Source organism: Delphinapterus leucas, chromosome 1, assembly GCF_059928025.1.
Source record: "Delphinapterus leucas isolate spDelLeu-1000000601 "Yukka" chromosome 1, BTC_Dleu_Yukka2, whole genome shotgun sequence".
Taxonomy (NCBI): Eukaryota; Metazoa; Chordata; class Mammalia; order Artiodactyla; family Monodontidae; genus Delphinapterus; species Delphinapterus leucas.
The window spans coordinates 160,184,508-160,206,815 of NC_143129.1; the positions used below are offsets into that span (position 1 = coordinate 160,184,508).

Here is a 22,308-nt window from a genome sequence, read left to right on the forward strand (position 1 = left end):
CTTTCTGGCATCTTCTCTTGGGAACCCCTCTGCTCAACACACTTAAAGTGAAGTCATGATCTTTCCTCCCAGTAACCTGGTGGTACCTTATTCTGGCATGATTACACTTTTGTTTGTTTCCTTTTGTTTGCTACTGTCTGTCCCCCCCAACATTATCTAGACTAGGCTCTCAAATCTGTCTGTACACTGGAATCATTGAGAAGCTTTTAAAAAAGATGCTAATGCCTGAGTCCCACCCCACAGAAATTATGATTTAATTGCTTTGGGTTTATGACCTGGGCATCAATACTTTTTTTAATTGTGGTAAAAAACATATAACATGAAATTTACCAAATTAACCATCTTTAAGTGTACAGTACAGCAGTGTTAACTATATGCAATTATTGTACAACAGACCTCTAGAACTTTTCCATCTTGCAAAATGCAAACTCTATACCCTTTGAACAACAACTCCTCTTTCGCCTTCCCCCCAGACCCTGGCAACCACCATTCTACTTTCTTTTTTTTTTTTTTTTTTCATTCTACTTTCTAAGAGTTCGATTACTTTAGATACTTCATAGAAGTGGAGTCATGCAGAATCTGTCTTTTCGCGACTGGCTTATTTCACTCAGCATAATGTCCTCAAAGTTCATCCATGTTGTTACATGTGATGGGATTTCATTTTTTAGGCTGAATAGTATTCCATTGTATGTCTACATCACATTATTTTTTCCCCCAGCTTTATTGAGATATAATTGAATTACACCTTTATGTAAGTCTAGGGTGTACAATGTGATGATTTGGTGTATGTGTGTACTGTGAAATGATTGCCATGGGAAGGTTAGTTAACACATCCATCACCTCACATAAGTATGTCTTATGAGTCTGGTGAAAACATTCAAGATCTCTCTTAGCAGTTTTCAACTACACCATGCCATACATTAGATCCCCAGATGTGATTCATCTTATAATTGGAAGTTCGTACCTTTGACCAACACCTCCCCATTTCCCCCACCCCCTAGCTCTTGTCAAAAACCAATCTACTCTCTGTTTCTATGAGTTTGGCATTTTTATTTTTTAAAATTATATATTTATTTATGGCTGCATTGGGTCTTCTTTGCTGCGCACGGGCTTTCTCTAGTTGTGGCGAGTGGGGGCTACTCTTCGTTGTGGTACGCGGGCTTCTTTCTGATTGCGGTAGCTTCTCTTGTTGTGGAGCACGGTCTCTAGGTGCTCAGGCTTCGTAGTTGTGGCACGTGGGCTACAGTAGTTGTGGCTCGCGGGCTTTAGAGCGCAGGCTCAGTAGTTGTGGCTCATGGGCTTAGTTGCTCCACGGCATGTGGGATCTTCCTGGACCAGGGCTCGAACCCGCGTCCCCTGTATTGACAGGTGGATTCTTAACCACTGCGCCACCAGGGAAGTCCCGAGTTTGGCATTTTTAGATTCTACATATAAGTGAGATCATGCAGTATTTGTCTCTCTTTGTCTTATTTCATTTAGTATAATGCCCTCAAGGTTCATCTGTGGTTTTGCTAGTGGCAGGATATCTTTTTTTTAATCACTGAATAACATATCATTAAATATATACGTATATAATTTTCTTGTCTTTATCCGTTCATCTGTCAACAGACACTTATGTTGTTTCCATATCTTGGCTATTGTGAATAATGCTGCAGTGAACATGGAAGTGCAGAAATTTCTTCAAAATTGTGATTTCATTTCCTTGGGCTATATACTCAGAAGAGGGGTTGCTACATCACATGGTAGTTCTATTTTTATTTTATTGTATTTTTTTATCAATTTTTAAATTGAAGTATAGTTGATTTACAATGTTGTGTTAATTTCTGCTGTACAAAGTGATTCAGTTATACGCATATATACATTTTAAAATATTTTTTCCGTTATAGTTTATCATAGGATACTGAATATAGTTCTCTGTGCTATTCAGTAGGACCTTGTTTTTTATCCATTCTATGTATAAAAGCTTACATCTGCTAAACCCAACCTCCCACTCCACCCCTCCTCTAGCCCCCTCCCCCTTGGCAACCACCAGTCTGTTCTCTATGTCTTTGATTCTGTTTATTTTTCATAGATAGGTTCATTTGTGTTATATTTTAGATTCCACATATTAAGTGATATCATATGGTATTTGTCTTTCTCTTTCTGACTTCACTTAGTATGATAATCTCTAGTTGCATCCTATTTTTATTTTTTTAAGGAGCCTCCATACTGTTTTCCATAGTGGCTGTACCAATTTACATTCCCACCAACAGTGCACAGGGTTCCAATTTCTCCAGAGCCTCGTCAACACTTGTTATTTTCTGTTTGTTTGTTTTGTTTTGTCTGCTGTTGTTTGTTTGTTTGTTTTGGATCCTAGCGAGTGTGAGGTGGCGTCTCACTGTGGTTTTGACTTCCATTTCCCTGATGATCAGCGATATTGAGCATCTTCTCATGTGCTTATTGCCCATTTGCACATCTTCTTTGGAGAAATGTTTATTCAAGTCCTCTGCCCATTGGGTTATTTGTGGGGTTTTGTTGTTATTGTTGAGTTGTAGGAGTTCTTTTTATATCCTGGATATTAACCCTTTATCAGATATGTGGTTAGTAAATATATTCCCCCATTCCATAGGTTGCTTTTTCACTCTGTTGATTGTTTCCTTTACTGTACAGATGTTTTTAGTTTGATGTAGTGCCATTTGTCTATTTTCGCTTTTGTTGCCTGTGTTTTGGTGTCATATTCAAGAAATCATTGCCAAATCCAATATCATGAAGCTTTTCCTCTATATTTTCTTCTAGGAGTTTTATAGTTTCAGGTCTTACATTTAGGCCTGTAATTCATTTTGAGTTAATTTTTGTAATTGCCCAAATTCATTCTTTTGCATGTGGACATTCAAATTCCCCAGCACTGGGGACTTCCCTGGTGGTCCAGTGGTTAAGACTCTGTGCTTCCAATGCAGGGGGCGTGGGTTCAATCCCTGGTTGGGGAACTAAGATCCACACGCTGCACAGCATGGCCAAAAAACAAAACAAAACAAAAATCAAATTCTCCAGCATCATTTGTTGAAGATACTTTCCTTTTCCCATTGTGTGGCCCTGACATCCTTGTAGAGGAGCATTTGACCATATATGTGAGGGTTTACTTTTGGGCTGTCTGTTCTGTTCCATTGGTCTATAGTTCTGTTTTTATGCCAAGTACCATACTGTTTTGTTTACTGTAGGTTTGTAACATTTTGAAGTAAAAAAGTGTGAGGCTTCCAGGTTTGCTTTTCTTTCTCAAGATCATTTTGACTGTTCATGGTCCTTTGAGATTCCATATGGATTTTAGAATTTTTTTTCTATTTTTGCAAAAAATGCTATTGGGATTTTGATAGGAATTGCACTGGATTTTTTTAGGTCACTTTCGGTAGTATGGACATTTTGACAGTATTAAATCTACACTCCATAAATATGGATGTCTTTTTTTTCTTTTAACACAGATTTTATTTATTTATGGCTGTGTTGGGTCTTAGCTGTGGCACGTGGGAACTTTTGTTGCAGTACACGGGCTTTTCATTGTGGTGTGCAGGCTTCTCTCTAGTTGTGGCACATGGGCTTCTCTCTAGCTGTGACGTGCAGACCCTGTAGTTGTGGCACGTGGGCTCCAGAGCATGTGGGCTCTGTAGTTGTGGCATGTGGGCTCAGTGGTTGCGGTGCGCAGGTTTAGTTGCCCCACGGCATTTGTGATCTTATTTCTCCGAACAGGGATCGAACCCACGTCCCCTGCATTGGAAGGAAGATTCTTAACCACTGGACCACCAGGGAAGTCCCAATAAATATGGATGTCTTTCTGTCTATTTGTGTCTTCTTCAATTTCTTTCAGCAGTGTCTTGTAGTTTTCAGTGTGCAAGTCTTTTGCTTTTCTGGTTAAGTTAATTCCTAAATATTTTATCTTTTTTGATGCTATGGTAAGTGGGATTGTTTACTTAATTTCTGTTTCATATTGTTCATTGTTAGTGTGTAGAAATGCAAATGATTTTGTGATTTGATTTTGTATCCAGCAACTTTGCTATATTTGTTTATTTGTTCTAACAGTGTTTTCTGTGGGGTTTTCTACATATAAGATTATGTCATCCATGGAGAGAGATCATTTTACTTCCTCCTTTCCAATCTGGATGCCTTTTATTTCTTTTTCTTGCCTAATTGATCTGTCTAGGGCTCCCAGTACTGTGTTGAATAGAAGTGGCAAGAGTGGGTATCCTTGTCTTGTTCCTGATCTTCAAGGGAAAACTTTCAGTTTTTCGCCATTGAGTATGATGTTAGCTGTGGCCTTTTCATATATGGCCTTTATTATGTTGAGGTAGTTTCCTTCTATCCCTAGTTTGTTGAGTATATTACCTCTTGCCCAGACTATTAGAATAGTTAAGTAGCTTGTCTTCCTGCCTTCTGTGCTCCCTAATGTCCCCAAACCGCAGAGAGTGTAGAAAGAGCCTGGGGGATTAGAACCAGCCACCATGAGGGAAGCTGGAGTATAGGGTGTGGGCAAGCAGCACGTGGCCTGATGCTTTCCCCCTAGGAGCCAGGGAAGCAGAGAGCTGTGGGGTGAGAGGGGCCTCCCTTCCCTCTAGTCCCGCAAAGTCGCTATCCCTCAAGCCCCGTGCCTCAGGAGCATCCTGTCCCCCACAGACCCTTTGGTCATGCTTCTGTGGCTCCAGTAGCCCCGCCCCTAATCCCCTCTTGTCCAGACTTTCCAGCCCCTGTCCCTGCCCCACAGTCAGATCTGGGTCCAGAACCTTGCATTACTTACTTTCAGCACCATGGGAGGAGGATGAGATCCGCAGGGACCGAGTGGAGCCCCAGAGTGTGTCCCTGTCATGGCGGGAGCCCATCCCCGCTGGAGTCCCTGGGGCCAACGGCACGGAGTATGAGATCAGATACTATGAGAAGGTGAGTCGGGGTCTGGGAGGGACCTGGGGCTGCATTCCTGGCTGTGATCTGCCCCCCTCACCCGCTGGCTTCCTTCTCTTCGTAAGCACCTCCCAGCAGAAGTCCTTCTTACTTTCTTTCTAAACATTTCCACAGGCCCCCTCAGGGGCCTCCCCAGCCGGGGTTTCCTCCTGTCCTCTCCTCAGCATGGACCCCACTGCTCTCCCTCTTTCCCCACGTCTCCGTTCATCACTGGTCATCATGTCCATTTTCACCACTTCTGCCTAGTGTGTACAGTTGACAAGAAGCCTTCTCTGGGGGCTGATCCAGATTTTGTGTGGCGGAATCATGTACATACAATTTGCAATCCTTTTAAGAAAAAGAATGCAGAAATACATTGTTTCAAATTTTACAGAAAGGTACCACGGTGGGGGCACGCTAGGTCATGGGACCCCCGTGTTGGTAAACGTTTAGCAGCCAGCTCTGCAGAACAATGAACGTGTGCAATATTTTTATAATTTTGCTGACGTGAGGAATGTGTAACCCATCATTTACAAATAAGAATAGAAAATATACAGCGATCCTTATTGTAAACTCCATATCGCCAGTTGGTTCTCATAGGATACTTCTTGCTGATTTTTGCTGACCTCATGTATCTGTTGTCATCTGTGGTTGCAGCTCAACCATGGTTTGACAAGTGGAGTTACATCCGGATCCACTGTCTCTTTTCCGCATAAGTTAATAAACTTATGAATTTAAATTCAAACTGTTTGAATTTGACATGTAATCTGCCGTTAAACTGTTTCTCACCTTGGTGCCAATTGTATTCATTAAAGTGAAACCTTGCTTTCAACTTAGCACTACATGTGTCAGGACTTCACTCCCTCCTCAGTGACTCCAGGGAGTTCTTTGCGGAATCGGTCAAAGTTTTTGAATTCGAGAAGTCTGGAGAGCTGTGAGTTGAGAGAGAGAGACGGAGACAGAGAGAGAGAGTTGGGGGCTTTCAGCATAGAGATAGTAGCTGAAGCCAAGGGAGCAGAAGGGATGACCAAGGGAGTGGGGCATGAATGAGAAGAGAAGTCAGGGCAGAGCTCTGGGGATCCCTGGTGTCTAGGAGACCGCAGCGAAGATCACTGGGAAGGAGCTAGGCACGCAGCAGTTGCTCATTGAACTGACACTTGGGGATCACAGCATAGATACAGTCCCAGCACTGAGCTGGGTGGTTGCTTCCAGGCCCTTAGGGAGTTTGAAGTTGCTGGGAACAAAAACCCTTGAAAAGAGGAGCCAGTACCAAAGGGGCTGTGTTTGAAAGCCTTCAGGAATGTCTCATGGAGCCCGATGACCAGAAGTGTGGCTGGTGTCACGAGCTCCTCACGCCGACTTCTCTCTGTGCACCATCTCCACCTCCTCTGCAGGGGCCTTGCTCCTAGCACCTGGCAGCTGCCGAGGCTGGCAGCCTTGCCCCTTTCCCCCTCCCCGCCCTGAGCCTGTCCCGTCTCATAGGTCATGCAGTCATTGCACTGTCTTTCGGTGGTTTGTTCAAATGCCCGGAAGGGAGATTCTGATTGGCCCAGCTTGGGTCAGAGTCTTCCCTGATTCCTGAATACCATGGCCCTAGAGCTGGGGCCACAGGGATAGGGGAGGTGCACCTCTGGGGGCTGTGAGTGTGGCAGGGGCTCTAATAAGGGCGTGTGGGCAGAGACAAAATAATGGTGGCATGTCCAGCAGGTACCATTATCAGATGTGTTGGGGGCAGGACGATGTAGAGCACAGAGCACGGGGCCTGAAGGAATCGAGAAGGTGTCACCCCAACCCTTCTTTGATGTGAGCCTCACCTGTTAAAGGAGATAGGAATGCTGCTGTGAGGACTGTAGGAAGTTGGCTCCTATAGGGTCTAGCCCAGCAGCGGGCAGTGAGTGGACCGTTGCTGGGGGCCGTGGGAGAGCCTCTCTACCCCTCTGAGCCCGATTCCTTATCTGTGAATCCATGCCTTGCAGGACATTGTGAAAGTCCGATGCCAAGGGGAAGGAAAAGCTGTGTGATCTGACAAGGGCCGAGCAGGTGTCAGGCCCTTGTCTTCTTCTTTCCTCTGAGGGGTCAGGTGCAGCTCACCCTCTGGACTGCCAGGCCCTGATGCCCTTCATTCTAGCATCCCTTTGAAGGCCAGCATCTTCTCTAAAGTTTCTCTTACTTGGAGATGGGGCTGTTCTCAGCTACAAGTACCACCGAGTATGGGTGGGAGCTCGTGGTGGAGAAAGGGGCTGGTGATCCTATGGAAGAAAGCTGTGGGATCTCCCCAAGACAAGTGGAGTTATTCCACCAGCCCAGGTTCCTCCCTACTCCTTCCCCCCGACATTCTCCCAGGAGCGTGGGGCCAGCCCTGGGTCTGGGCCTCACTTCTCGGTCCCTCCCCAGGGTCAGAGTGAGCAGACTTACTCCACGGTGAAGACAGGGGAGCCTGCGGTCACCGTCACCAACCTCAAGCCGGCTACCCGCTACGTCTTTCAGATCCGGGCGGCTTCCCCGGGGCCCTCCTGGGAGACCCAGAGCTTCAACCCCAGCATTGAAGTGCAGACCCTGGGGGAGGGTAAGTGATGTGTCAAGTGAAGAGAAAACCCAGCCCGGGGCTGGAGCAGGGAGGCAAATCGGGGCGGGGCGGGGGGGTGGTGGTGCGTTATCTGTGCAATTAAGGGAACCTGTAGAACAGTTCAGTCACAACCTAATTAATGGATGAATTTGGTTGGACTTCCCTGGCGGTTCAGTGGTTAAGACTTTGCGATTCTACTGCAGCGGGCACGGTGGAACTGGTGGGAGAACTAAGATCCCACATGCTGCTCAGTGTGGCCAAAAAAAAAAAAGAAGCATGAATTTGGAATCCAACAACTAGTGGCTTACATTGGGTACCTGTCCTGGAGGAACTCACAGGGGAGGGGCCCATGAACAACTATAACCCGGGTCTCAGCTGGTGTCTCCCTGCCTCCCAGAACCTCCCGTGTCTCGTGGAAACATCCTGTGCCCTCTCCAAGATTCTTCTCTTTTCTTGGGAGAAATTTTTGTCTCCTGGTCACTTCTTGCCCTTGACCGCTAAATTCTTGTTCCCATCCTGCTGCTTTGTCACTGCCATGATACAGACTCAAACGTGGGCCCCCGTCCCTCTTCCCACTAGGCCTTACAGTGTGAAGCAGAGGGGTGAGGCCCAGCTCACCCTCTGGACTGCCAGGCCCTGACATCTATCACCCTAGCATCCAACCCTCCCTGAGGGTTGGGGCACATGAAGGGAGTTGCACCTGCAGCGGTAAACAAAGCAAAACACCGGGAGAAGTGGTTAGGATTCGGCGCGTTCATTGCCAGGGCCTGGGTTCAATCCCTGGTCAGGGAACTAAGACCTCATGAGCTGCGTAGTGCGGCCAAAAACAAACAGAAAAACACCAGGAGAATTGTACACTTTCAATGGGTGAATTGTACGGTATGAGAATAATTTCTCAATAACGCTCTTATCAAAACAAAAGCTGAACATCAGATATTCCCAATCCTAACGCAGCTCCAGCTCTTCGGCATGGTATGGTGCTACCCGCTCCTCCCTTGGCTTCCCTCCGCTGGTTCCTCTTCTCCCCACCCACCCCCAGTCCCCCCTCCTGATGCGTGCAGAGCATTTAGCGCTCTCTTTTGTTGTTCTCCTGCTGCTAACCCAGCCCTCAGGATCTCACCTCTATCTACCCGAGCAGCTCACGAAAGTATTTTCCCGGACAAAGGCAGTTCCCCCTAAGAGGCATCCTGTCACCAGCTGTCTAGATAATAATTCTTTCCAACCTGCTACATGAGTCTAATCCAAGATAGGAAGAGTTCTGAGCCCAAAGGGAGGTGGAGATAAAATGTGGAGGGAGTTTGAGTTCTGGGAAAGGAAAACAGCACTTCTTGCTCGAACGCCTGTGTCTCTGCCAGACCTCGGCCAGGTGCTGGCAAGAGATTAGAGCTGTGTCTTGAAGGCTGGGGAACGTCTGAGTGTGGAGGTGGGCAGGGAAGGCATTTTGGATAGAGGAAGCCATCAGAACAAAGGCTCGCGGGTTTGGCTGGAGTGGGTGTGGCGGAGGGCAGGAGCTGGGAGCCGTAGCTGAAGAGGGCTGATGACTTCCCTTAATTTGGTGCTTCTTAGTTGGTAGATACACTGCTCAGCTTCCGGGCAGCCTCCTTTGCTGTGGCCCTGGCTGTGGGGAGTGGTTCCCCAATCTGCAGGGTACTTTTTCCAATGAGCTGTGACCCCAAATCAGGATCACGAGGAAGGACCATGCTTCGCCGCTGTATTACCCGTCGCTGTGTAGCAAATTACCCCCAAAACTCAGCGGCCAGGAACAACAGATGTCTATTGTCTCATGGTCTCCTTGCGTCAGGAATATGGGCAAGGCTTAGCTGGGTGCCACCTGTCTCAGGTCTCTCAAAGGCTGCAATCAAGGTGTCCTCTGGGGCTGCGGTCATCTCCAGGCTTACCTGGGGCGGAGTGGGGAGCGGGTGTCTGCCCCCCTGCTCGGGCTCTTGCTGGCTGTCTGCGGGAGGCAGGCACATGCCTCCTGGGCTTCTCCAAGGGCTATTTATAACCCAGCAACTAGATTCTTCCAGAGACTGTGAGAGAGAGAGAGAGAGAGCGCAAGAAGGCACCCGAGACAGAAGCCAGTCTCTTGTAACCTAATCATGGAGGTGACATCCCATCACTTTTGTTGTATTCTGTTCATGAGAAGCAAGTGACTATGTTCCGCCCACACTCAAGGGGAAGGAACACCAGGAGGTGGCGAATCCAGGAGGGCCATCTCAGGGGCTGCAGACCACAACCACTTTTAGCTCCATCCTCAGTTTCCGCGTCCACATGGATACTTCATTTCAAACAGTCCTTGGCAACTCCACCGCCTGCTGCCACCAGCTGGACCCTGGACCCACTTCCCCATCTCTGAAAATGTGGGCTCTGAAATCTGCTCTTTGACCCTGACCTTGTTGGCCTCTTACTCTTCCTTCCTCTTCTATCCCTCTTCCTCACTTGCTCTGTGACGTCCTAATAGCACCTCTTGGGATCTGACCTCATCTCCCAGGCTCTCAGCCCCTCCTGTCCCCACAATCATCTCTCCCCAGTGAGCACAGATTCTCCCGGCAGAAACATGCCCCACCTCTGCCGGCCCTCATTCCCCGGACATCGTGCTGCACCTGCCCCGCTAGTCCCCAGGCTTGGCTGTCCTCCTCTGTCCCTCGCCAAGGCTGCCTGCAGAGTTGTATTTTTCTAATCTCAGTTTAGTCTTCAGGGCTGCGTAGCATTTTCCCCGTTCTTGACAGTTACCCCAAACTGTCACGTCTCTCAAACACCTCCCCTCTCTCCCCGCTCCCGAGCCAGCAGATCCCCTCACTCCTCTCCCTGTGGGCAGGAACTCTGTCTATCGCTTGAGCTCCCTGTTACCCTCGGGATATCCTGGCTCATACTCCTGGCCTAGCATTCAAGGACCTTCCGGTTCTGTCTCCTCCCCCAGCTCCCTTCACCCTCCTGCCCTCCAGCTTCATACCTTCATATCTTGCATCTGCATCTCTGCCTCCAGGCAGTCTGTTTTCCAGCCACATGGGATGACTTGCCGTTTTCCAGACCCAGCAGGTGCATCTAAGCATCAACAACCCTTTCAATCTTCCAGGTCCAGTGCAGATGACGCCTTTTCTGCAAACCTTCCTCGCTGGCTTTAGGAAGAAATTATCATGCCTCTGCTCAGCTCTGCTCATGTCTCTGTTTTTTTTCATTCTACAGTTAAGATTTTTCATTTCTGTCTCCCGCACTGGTCGGTACACCCCTCCAGAGCTGGGATTTTGGCTCATCCATTGCTATCTCCCCAGAACTAGTGCCAGCCTGGCACACATTGGATGGATGGATGGATGGATGGATGGGGCTGAGAGCCTGGCTCTTCCCCTGGGGAAATAGTTCAAAGCAGAGGCTTTAGGAATCAGGTTCGAATCTTAGGAGGTTCATTGTTAGCTGTGTGACCTTGGGCAAATTACACAACTTTTCTCAGTGTCAGTTTCCTCAGCTATAAAATGGAAACAGTAACACCTTACTGGCTTGGATCACTTAGTCTTGAATGGAGCAAGTGTGCATTAAATGTTAACTCATCATTATTGCTGGTGACAGTTCTGGATGGGGGCTGGGGAGCTTGGATGAGAGGCCATCCCCCTGCAGAGCTACCTTCATTGTGCATCGGAAAGGCAAAAAGGGAGTCCTGGGCCTGCCCATCTGGATGCCTGCTCCTCCCTCTCAGAGCTGGGCTGCAGTGGAAGTGCCTTGCCCTGGGAAAGGAGGAAGCTCCACGTGCCACTGTGGCTGGTGGGGCTGCCTTGGTCCCTTGCCGCCGGGAGGCCGGGCCGAGTGCGGAGGTGCTGTGGGAATCCTGCTGTGGCGTGAGGACAGGAGTCTGTCCTGGAGCTTCCCCGGGAGCCTGGTCCTCTGCCTCTCTCAACCTCGTGGTTTCCCTCCCAGCTGCCTCGGGGTCCAAGGACCAGAGCCCCGCGGTCGTCGTCACCATTGTGACCATCTCAGCCCTCCTCGTCCTGGGCTCTGTGATGAGCGTGCTGGCCATTTGGAGGAGGTAGGTGGCTGGTCCCGGCCTGGATGATGCCTGATGGGCCATGTCCCTGCGCACATTCACACGTGCTCACAGGCACCCATGTCTGTATCTGCATTTGCACCTGTGCGGATGTGCACGGGCGAGCACACCGCTGTGTAGATACAGGCGTGGCTGGTGTGGTCCTGGCCCTCTTCCCACCGTCCTGACCCCCTGCTCCTGCAGTCGGCAGCGTGGCAGCCAGCACGGCAGCTAGCTCAGCCGCTCTGGGATGAAGGGGATTTAGCTCCTTAACTCATTAAATGTCAGAAGGCATCGCTGAGGATGGAATCAAGCTCCAGCTGCTCCGGTGTGATTAGGATCCTCCTGAGGCACTCAGAGGCCCCCAGCCCCTGCCCGAAAGGGATCTGGAGGCCCTTCAACACAGGCAAAAGGAAGAAAGGCAGAAATTGTGTGTGTGTGTGTGTGTGTGTGTGTGTGTGTGCGCGCGCGCGCACCCGCGCCTGCGTGCAGGGAGAACAGGGAGGGGAACTCATAAACCAGAAACCCCCAACCCCCAGCAGAAGAAGCTGGCAGAGTGGGCAGAGAAAGGGGATGGGAGGAGGGGCAAAGATGTGGAGCTTGGGTCTGGCTCAGGGAAGATTCCGGCCCTTTGGCATGCAGCAGAAATCTCATGGCATATAGATCACCCTTCTCCCCAGGGCCACAGTCTGCCACATGCAGAGGCACCCGGGTGGGTTCCAGGCTGGGGCTGAGGTCAGCAGACTGGAGGGGCTGGAAAGTCTGCATGTGACAGGCTGGAGTGGGGGGAGCACAGGAGAGGAATGGGCTGGCCCGGGAGCCACACATCAGCATCCTGGAACCGCCTGCAGGCTGGAGGGACCTTGAGCTTTCAGTTGGCTCCGAGGGGACTGTTTGCTTGGTCTTGAATAAGGTGCTGAAAGTGACTGGGGAGGAGAGAGTCTGGGAGCCAGCTCTGCCCGGGGCCAGGTGAGTCAGGAAGGCAGGACAGGAGTGGAATCTCCTTCCTCACAGAGCTTAAAGGTCCTTATATGAGACCTGTTGGAAAAGCGGGAATGGACAGGAGCTGAGAGCATCTTGTCCTGGCTGTGAGCTCAGGGTCTCTGGGAGGCAGAAGGAGGAAAGGGGAGAGAGGTGAGCAAGGAGGGCCTCTTCAGGCAGACTCTACAGAACAGGGGCAGCTGCCCAGCAGCTCCTTGGAGACAGATGCACCAGAGCAGGCAGAGTAAGCCAGGGGTGGATTTCAAAACCTGCTCAGAATCAAACGGCACCAAAATGAGGATCTGCCTGGTCTAGCGCTGATGTGCAGAGAGGCACTCATCTCCAGCACGTGTGTCCCAGCTTTGCAGACGGTAACACCTCCCTCAGCCGTCTCCTCCTCTCGCAGTGTCTGCGGTATCCGCTCTGTGCGGTGGGCTCCTTACCTCCACTTTCCCTCCGCAGTCCATCTTGCGTCGCCCAGTGGGAGCTTCTCATTTTCTCTGCCACCACTCCTCCAGCCACTCAGCCTTGTCCCCTTCATCCCTCGTTACGTCTCCCAGGTGTTCCCCTCATTCACGGAAGTCCCGTTCCTGCGCTGGATGACTTCAGTAGCCATTGGAGGACCTGCCCCAGCCCTCGGCCTCTGGGTTCTTTGAGTCCCTTGTTTCCGCGGACCTTCTTTCCTGTTCCATCTCAGCTGCCCTCTCCCATCTCCTGACGTGGACCTGGCCATCACCCCAAACACTGACACCAGTTCTGCTTTTGCCCTGCAGACTCCCCGTCCTTGCAGCTCGCTCCCTCAGCCATGTCTGCTGCACCTGCCCTTTAACAGCAGCTTTAACCCCTCAACTTCTTGCCCCCAAGTCTACACACCTGCCTATCTCTGCATCCATCCTCCCCCTCCCCCTCCTTTTGCTCTAGAGGAGGTGCCATTCTCCCGGCCAGGATCTTCTACCTGTGACCATACTTCCTACCATCTCAGGATCCCATTACTATTGATAATGTCCACTTCTGCCCCACGATAGCTAACACTTATTTAGTGCTTAGTAAGCTCTTGGCACCAGTGTGATCAGGCACGGATGTCTTTATCCTGATTTTATTAAAGAGAAAACCCAGCCACCTGGTCCCACAGACAGAGAGTGGACCACCTAGGGAGCCGGTCGTCAGATTCCAGAGCCCATGCTGGCGACCGCCATTGTGACCACTCCAGACTACAGGACAGCCTCCTCTTTCCCACTGGTATCGAAACGTGGTCATCTCTCTCCAGTCTCCCCTAACCCCTCCTCCTAGAGCCTTCACGTGACCTCGTTCCTCTGCTCTACTTTTTCTTTCCTTGCTTCCTGTGATATCGCCCGCCACCTCCCCCCACCCCCGCCCCCGATTTCCCTTCTGTTTCCCTCCAGTTTCTCTGGTGGTTCTTTCATGATCTCCTCCATGGCATCCTTCTCCTCTACCCAATTTTTAAATGGTGGGGATCCTCAGACTTGTTCCCTGTCCCACTTCTCAGGCTCCCTCCTCTCCCTGGGCAATACCCCCAGCTCCAGAACTTCTATCTCCAGAGCACACCTCTCTGCCAAACTCCAGACACACACATAGCTAACTCCCTGCTCATTGATTGTCCCTGCTTTTACCAGAGGCCCTGCAAACTCAAATGTCTAAATGAGAACTCCCAATCTCAGTAACTGGTACACTCTACACCCTGCTGGGCAAGCTGGAACCCGAGTTGTTCCAACCTTCCCCCTCTCCCTTTCTGCCTTCCAGCTATCTCCAAGCCCTGTGGCCCTGTCACCTAAATGTGACTTGAGTTCTCTTACTTTTCTCCGAGTCCATGGTCACCACATAGCCTGAGCCACTGCCATCTCCTGCGGGGACACAGCAGCAGCTGGGGTGATCTTCCTAAAATGCAAATTGAACCTTGGCTCAAAACCCCCCAGGGGGTTCTGGGGCCTCTCCTCTGCCCCCAGAATAAAACCAAAGTCTTTATCTGGGCCTGCAAGGCCCTGCCTCAGGGGGCCCCAGATGCCAGCCTGTGGCTTTGTTGATCATGATGCAGTCCTTTGGTCCGTGGCTGCCTCTGTCTCAGGAAGCCATCCTTGACGGCCCCGGCCACGTCAGATCCATCTGTTAGGTGTTCCCCACGGCGCACCACCCTTCTTTGCTTGGACCTGTGAGTGGGCTTGTGGTTCCTTCTCAATGTTTGTTTTCTTGACTAGACACAAGGTCTGCCTGTTTTGTTCAGCTGTAGGCAGGGGAGCAGCTTGGGCTTGAAGTCAGGGCATGGATTTGGGTGCCTCTGGAGTTGCAAGAATACACTGTGTCTCAAAGTGAAAATAACTAGGAATGCGGAGGCGGGTGAGGGGTTAGGTCTGGGGCTAGGATTGTATGTGTGATGTGGGGAGAAGCTTTCAGACCAGCAGGACAAGAAGGCCCCTCCCCTGGGGCACAGACCTTATCCTTTTGGAGGAACAGAGAGGTGCCGCCCTGGGTGCTGGTGAGATGGGAAGGGCTGGGACAGCCTGGCTCAAAGGATGACTACGGACCCCCCGACCCCCAACCCCCTACCCCAGGACCTGCAGCTATGGCAAAGGAGGTCGGGATGCCCATGATGAGGAGGAGCTGTATTTCCACTGTGAGTTGTCTGGGCCTGACGCGGGGCGGGGCGGGCACCCCCCTACCTTACCCCTCAATCCTCTTCCTTGCTGCCATTGCATAACCCCCACTCCTCCAGTCGTGGAGGCCCCTTATCCCACGCCCCTCTCTTTCCCTGCGTTCCCAGTCAAAGTCCCAACTCGCCGCACATTCGTGGATCCCCAGAGCTGTGGGGACCCGCTGCTGGCTGTTCATCTGTTTGCCAAGGAGTTGGATGCGAAAAGCGTCACGCTGGAGAGGAGCCTTGGAACAGGCAAGCTAGGCACCCCGGAAGCCTTGTCCGTTGGGAAGCCCCGCCTCCGCCCCCTCCCAGCCGTCTCTAGAAGCCCCTCCTCCATCCCACCCCGTCTCTATCCTGTAAGCCTGCCTCCACCCCAAGTCCCGCCCCCATTTCTGGAGGCCCCGCCTCTACCCAGTCCTCACCCTGAGCCTCCGCACCCCCGCCCTCTCTAGAAGCCTGTCCTCCACCCTACCCCGCCTCTATCCTGTAAGCCCCGCCTCCGCCCCGCCCTCTAGAAGCCCCTCCTTCACCCCACCCGTCTCTATCCTATAAGCCCGCCTCCACCCCAGGTCCCGCCCCCATTTCTGGAGGCCCCGCCTCTACCCAGTCCCCACCCTGTCCAGGAAGCGCCCCCTCAACATCAAGCTGGACCTCCGTCCACCAGGATCCAGGGAAGGAGGTGGCAGAGGAGTCTGTGGCCCTGCCTTCCTACCCTTTGCCTGTCCCCAAGGTCAGAATTCTCTCCATTCAGGCCCTTTCAGAGCTGGCTCTGCAGAGTGCCACTGGCAGAAGTTTGGTCCCAGGCCTTCAAGGGACGATGGGGAGGGGCCTTTGCAAGCTTGGGGACCAGGCATACCTGAGTTCTAGTCTTGGCTCTACCACTGACCAGCTGTGTGACCAGGGGTACGTCCCTTTTCTGCTTTGAGCCTCAGTTTCTCATCTGTTAAATGGGCATGATATTTGCCTCAGACAGAGCTGATGTGGGGGCTTTCCAGCACTCAGCCCAGGGCCGGGTTCACAGTGGATGCGTGCTCTCTAACGGTCAGTCCCCTCGCTTCCTTTTTTCCTGTCTGCAAACCCTCAGCCCCTGCACTAAGGGAGTGCTCTCACCAGGAGCCTGACACTCTTCCCTGGCACTGTCAGCAGACTCGCTGGGTAGAGACCAGAAAGGGGCAGCGTGGCAGAATAGGTGTCATCGTTACCCTTCCTGGGTCACCCTGCGCCTCTGGTGTGCTGGCATGTGCAGCGTCCTCTCTTTGAGGCTTTGGAATTTCCCGCCGAAGCAGGCAGGGAGGACTCCCCATTTCACAGAGGAGAAAACTGGGGCCAAAAGAGGGAGAGCAGAAGCCCATGTCACACGGCTGGTACTCAGTTTACCAGGATTTGAAATCAGGAGACCCGAGTCCCATGATCCAGAAGCTGCTTTCTCCTCGGCTCACCCTGCCCAGGTTGGCCGAGGGAGCGGCCTCCGGGGGGTGTCTGAGGTGCTCTTTCCCCCCAGGGCGGTTTGGGGAGCTGTGCTTCGGCTACCTGCAGCTTCCGGGCCGCCAGGAGCTCCCCGTGGCCGTGCACACGCTGAGGGAGGGCTGCTCCGACTTGCAGAGGCTCAGCTTCCTGGCCGAGGCCCTCACCTTGGGCCAGTTCGACCACAGCCATGTGGTGCGGCTGGAGGGTGTTGTCACCCGAGGTAGGGCCCATGCTCCGCCAGTGTGGGAGGAGATGATGGGGTGGGAGGTGGAGGTGTGCTGTGCCCCCAGGCCCTCTGCTCAGTCACGAGAGGGAGCCCTGACGCTGCCCACCATGGAGAGAAGGGCTCAGCCCTCCTTCACTGACTCTGGGTGGCCTCTCGGACCCTGCGTGATCTTTGGGCGTGTGGTGACACTCGGTGGGGTTGGCTCACTTGGACCTTCAGAGTGATCGCCCTCAGCTAACTTGGTGCAGATCCTCACCTTGGCCTTTGTTCCCCTCAGACGACACCTCTTTTGTTCTTCAGCACAGAGGGTCCTGGGCTGGGCAGGAGGGTGGCAAGACTCAGGGAGCTTGGCCTTGGTTCTGGCCTTCTTGGCGGGGTCTGGGACCCAGGTCGGGGAGCACATGTGCTCACAGAGGGCAGCAGGCACCTTAGCGTGTGTTCCCCTCCGTGGGTACAGGAAGCACCTTGATGATCGTTACTGAGTACATGAGCCATGGGGCCCTGGACGGCTTCCTCAGGGTGAGTGGCCTGGGCCCTGCGGGGTACTGATGACCATGATATTCTTGGCCCCTCACTTTTCCCTTTGGTGGGACTTGGGGTTGGCCTCATTCCCTATAAAGATGCCCACTGACCAGGCTGACCTGGCAGGTCCCATGGCAAACTGAAGCCCAGAGAGGGCCAGTTGACTTCCCTGGGGTCACCCGGCAACAGGGGAAGCGAGAGTGCAGCCTGGCGTCGCTCTCCTCTCTCACAGCGGCGTGAGGGCCAGCTGGCGGCTGTGCAGGTGATGGGGATGCTGCCCGGCCTGGCGTCGGCCATGAAGTATCTGTCGGAAATGGGCTACGTCCACCGGGGCCTGGCGGCCCGCCGGGTGCTGGTCAGCAGCGACTTCATCTGCAAGATCTCCGGCTTTGGGCGGGGACCTCGGGACCGAGCAGAAGCTGTCTACACCACCATGGTGAGGAGCCCTCCCCTCGGCAAGCTGCCCTGCAGTCCCCATCTCCCCACATCCCCCTTCCTGGCTGCGTCGGGGTCACTCCTGCCCCTCCATCCAGTTGTCCGTGCCAGTGTGGGCCTCGCCTGCGGTCAGCCTGTGGGCCTCCCCTAGATGAGCAGCCAGGGAGACGGCAGGTGGGGCTGGATCTGTGGCTCTGCGGGTGGGGAACCCTGGCTGTGTGACCTGGTCCCCTCCTGCCCCTGACCTGCCTGCCTGCCCGCAGAGCGGCCGGAGCCCGGCACTGTGGGCCGCCCCCGAGACGCTTCAGTTTGGCCACTTCAGCTCCGCCAGTGATGTTTGGAGCTTCGGTGTCGTCATGTGGGAGGTGATGGCCTTTGGGGAGCGGCCCTACTGGGACATGTCTGGCCAAGACGTGAGTGACACCCGTGGCTTCTGCTCCTTGCCTTCTGATCCTGTTGCTCCCTGACCTCTGCCCATTAACCCTTGACCTGTTAGCCCCAGGCCCCTCGTCACTGTCTACTTGCTTGCAGTCCTGCCTGGTCACCACTTGAGCCTTCCTTGGGATGGGGTGAGCGTGTGTATTGGGGGACCTAAAACCTCCTGTCTGCCTGCCACCCCCATGGCCTAGGTGATCAAAGCCGTGGAGGATGGCTTCCGGCTGCCACCCCCCAGGCACTGCCCCTCCCCCCTGCACCGCCTGATGCTTGACTGCTGGCAGAAGGACCCAGGTGAGCGGCCCAGGTTCTGCCAGATCCATGGCCTCCTGAGCAAGATGGTGCAGGATCCAGAACCCCCGAAGTGTGCCGACACTACCTGTGCCAGGTACAGCTGTCACCTCGCTTGTCCCAGGTACATTCCCAGGTATCTCCAACCATACCAGACGTAGCAGAACTCTCACCTGTCCACGAATGCCCCCCCCCCCCGCCCCGCCACCATGTACAAGTACAGCTGCCCCACCTGTCCTCCCCACCAGTCCAGGTACAACTACTCAGGTACCCCAGATAGATCTAATACTCCCACCTGCCTTAGGCATGTGTAACTTTTCTTCTTAGTCACTTCTGCTTGTCCTGGGTTTTGCCCCACGTATCCCAGGTACAGTGACCACATACATAAATGTGGCAATAGTCCTAACATATCTGTAGTTCCAATAAATAAGTGAAATTAGTATTAGTTGTCCCCAATACCAGTCACTTCCCAAGCTCTCCTAGGTACATCCTACCCAAGACTGTCGCAGAGACTCCCTTTACCTGGCTCCTATGCAGCTCACTCTCTGCCAACCAGAGCATCGTGAACCCTCGCCTGCTCTGAGAATACCTAGAACCCTGTGTGAGCCAGGCTGTCGGAGGGCTCGGCCATCTTCCCCTTCTCCTGGCCGTTCTCAGACGGCCTCTCCTCAGGAGAGTGACCGGGTCTGGGCCCCAGGTCCCTGCTGTCGACTGACCACTGCTCCTCTGCTCCCCAGGCCTCCCACGCCCCTGGCGGACCGTGCCTTCTCCACCTTCCCCTCCTTTGGCTCCGTGGGCGCGTGGCTGGAGGCCCTGGACCTGGGCCGCTACAAGGACAGCTTTGCTGCCGCCGGCTATGGGAGCCTGGAGGCTGTGGCCGCCATGACGGCCCAGTGAGTCTAAGGGGCCCGGGGGCCCTGCCCCTGCCAGCATGGGAGGCCTAGCCGGTCCTGATTCCGGTTCCCTGGCTGGGCAGGGGGTGGGAGGGACAGCAGAAGGTGGGGAGGAGCCAGCTGGGTCTGACCCACCCTTCTTCTTCTTCGCAGGGACCTGGTGAGCCTGGGCATCTCATCGGTGGAACACCGGGAGGACCTCCTCAGCGGGATCAGTGCCCTGCGGGCCCGGGTACTCCAGCTGCAGGGCCGGGGGGTGCAGGTGTGAGCGGCCCCACTCTTCCAGGCCAGGACCCCAGGGGGCTCCAGCCCCCAGCCTTGCCCAGGACCCCCGCCAGCTGCACTCCACCCGTGCGGAAGTGAGCTCCCAGAGCTTGTGTGGAGCCCCGGTTTCCTCCATTTCCCTGCCTTCTCCCCCCATTTCCCCCAGTCTGAGCACCTTGGCTGACTCGGTCCCCCTGGAAAAAAGGTTCAAAACCTGGGGAGGATCCCTGAGATAACAGTGGGAGGAAATGCAGCATCTCAGAGACCAAGGTGGGCAGGGGCAGGGAGGAAGACATAGCTTTAAATGGCCCGATTCATGCCCTTCTGTCTTCCATACCCACTGGGGTCTGGGGCCTACTCCAAAGGGTGCCCCACTTTCCCACAGACCATTGGCCAGCAGGCAGCACAGGTCCCTGATGGATGGGCTCCTGTCAGTGCCCACAGCTGCCTGGCCGCCAATCCTGATGGGCCATGGGGCCTCAGTTCCCCGTATTCCAGCTGGGCCCTGTCTGGACACTGGTCCCGAGGCCCAGGCAGGCAAAGGTGGTGCTGAGCTCAGGGGCTGGACCCCGAGGGCCCCGGACTTAGGAGCTGATTTCTGCTTCCCCCACACTTGAGCTGACCATTCAGGGTGAGGGTGAGGGTTCCGGTGTTCCCCTGAGGCCCCACTAGGTGCCCCCCACCCCCTTTGCTTTCCTTTTATAAACTCACCGGCCAGGACATCTGGGAAGAGCATGAGGAGAGTAGTTTTCTCCCTGGGGCCCCAAGAGCTTTGCTCCCCAGACTTGGGGGATGAAGACATGACTCTCAGAGACGGAGCTTCTCTCTCTAACAGGCCTGTCCAACCCTTACCGTACAGGTGGGGAAAACAAGACCTAGTGAGGGGTCAGGGCCAGAGCTGGGGTTGAACCCATGTGCCCAACTCCCGATCCAGAGCCGAGGCTGGCTCTGGAGAGAGTCATTGGTCCTGCCCTGTGTCACCAACACTCTTTCCTGAGGCAGCCCAGGGGTACTCTGAGGTGACCCCCTCTTGCAGCAGGCTCCATCCCCTGCACCCAGCCTCCCGTGGAGCACCTCCTCCCTCTGGCCCCTTTTCTGTGGGGCTTTGGCAGAAATAGTTGCACTGAGCTGAGTCCAGAGTTCCTTATCCAGGAAGGCTTCCCAGAGGCGGGGGTGATCATGAGGGCCAGGGCTTTCGTGGCACAGAATGAAGGCAACTGGGTCTGGATAGGGTCACCCCTGACCTATGCCTGCTGTGGTTTGGCTGTGTGTGTGTCGGGTGGGATGGGGTGGGAAGGAGACAAGGGCTACAGGAAGGGGTGAAGGAGACACAGCCGGCCCTTGGAGGGCCCAGACGAGGCGGGGAGGTGAACTCAGGCTCCAAGAACTACTACACGTCCCCCACGGGAGACCTTAGGGCCTGTGGGCCGGACACTCCTGATGTGTGTATATGGAGGGGTGTCTGGAAAGGTTCCTTCGCTGAGAGTCTGATGCATCCATTGAACAGGAGGAGCGGGGGGAGGGCTCTTTCCTTAGGGTTGGTGGAGTTTTCCGCTGGCCAAGACGGAGGGCCTAGGACAAGAGGAATCCAAGCAGAGGGGCCAGCATGAGAAGGAGCCTGGACGGTGGGAGATGCAGCACATCTTTGGGGAGTGCTCCGTGGTGGGGGACGGTGCCTCTCAGCAGTGCCTTTGGCCTCATTCTGCCAGCAGGGCAGGCGTCCCCCCACCCCCGCTGTCCATCTCCTGAGCACCTGCCCCAGCTCAGTGTCCTGGGGGGTGCTAGGGGAGGCCGAGATATTTCTTCTACCTTTGACAGAGCTGGAGGGTCCCTTGCCGGTGCCCTCCAGGCCCTGCCCCGTGGGAAGTCTGGAAAGGACATACCAGCATCCTGTGGAGGGAGCCTCATTCCCATCTCCAGCCTCATCAGTCATGCCCTGAAGGTCAGAGTCCCCTCCTCCTCCCCCCGCTGTTCTGCAGAGTCCCCTGGCTGTGTTGGCAGGAATTTGGTGTCCAGGGTAGACCTCCCTTCCACTGAGGAGTGAGGTCCCAGCATCCTGATGGGTCCCAGGCCTCAGCCCTGCACAGGTGCCGGCAAGATGCAGGCTGATGGCTCCCTGGGAGCCCTCTACAGATCTATTTTTATATGGACCTTATTCACTGGATAGAGGTGGCCTGCAACCCCCCAGCACCCATATCTGAGCCCATCCAGGGAGGGAAGGGGCTGGTTGGTGGGGGGGGGGAGTGGTCCCTTTGACTAATTCTGGAGGTGTTTTTATAGTTCTTGGGTTCTATATGCAGGACAAAGTAATAAAAACTTGTCTGGTATGGTGCCTCTGTCAGTGACAGTTGCTTAACTGTTAAGTAACTTGTGTGGGAGGGTTTTGCCCCCCCTGCCCCACCACAGGGGTCTCCAAAGTGTGTGTCTGAGATCTCTGGGCAAGAGACACATTTAGGAAATAGATGACAGGACAGTGTGATCAGGGTTTACCCTAGGGGCGAGCACTGGGTGGCTTCCCCGAGGGGGCAACACTCCGTGGCGGTGCCATTGCCGGAGATGGACCACGTAAGGGGAGGGGGAGCAGGTTAAGCAGCGATGTGGGAAATGACGAGCTCGGTTTTGGACCAGGCTGCAATGTGTGTCTGACACTGTGAATAAACG

The 22,308-nt window shown here is 53.7% G+C and overlaps 1 protein-coding gene across 1 annotated transcript in view; it reads left to right on the forward strand.

Annotated features, from left to right (window-relative positions):
* EPHA10 (EPH receptor A10) overlaps positions 1–21,580 on the forward strand; it is a 41,733-nt gene extending 20,153 nt beyond the window's left edge. Inside the window, exons 6-17 of the mRNA XM_022575278.3 lie at positions 4,769–4,902; positions 7,297–7,468; positions 11,378–11,486; positions 15,032–15,093; positions 15,241–15,366; positions 16,616–16,801; positions 17,265–17,326; positions 17,562–17,765; positions 18,028–18,177; positions 18,394–18,587; positions 19,228–19,383; positions 19,537–21,580. Coding sequence (XP_022430986.1) covers positions 4,769–4,902; positions 7,297–7,468; positions 11,378–11,486; positions 15,032–15,093; positions 15,241–15,366; positions 16,616–16,801; positions 17,265–17,326; positions 17,562–17,765; positions 18,028–18,177; positions 18,394–18,587; positions 19,228–19,383; positions 19,537–19,651 — 1,670 coding nt within the window. The 3' untranslated portion in view covers positions 19,652–21,580. The remainder of the gene's footprint in view (positions 1–4,768; positions 4,903–7,296; positions 7,469–11,377; positions 11,487–15,031; positions 15,094–15,240; positions 15,367–16,615; positions 16,802–17,264; positions 17,327–17,561; positions 17,766–18,027; positions 18,178–18,393; positions 18,588–19,227; positions 19,384–19,536) is intronic.
* Positions 21,581–22,308: the final 728 nt, after the last annotated feature.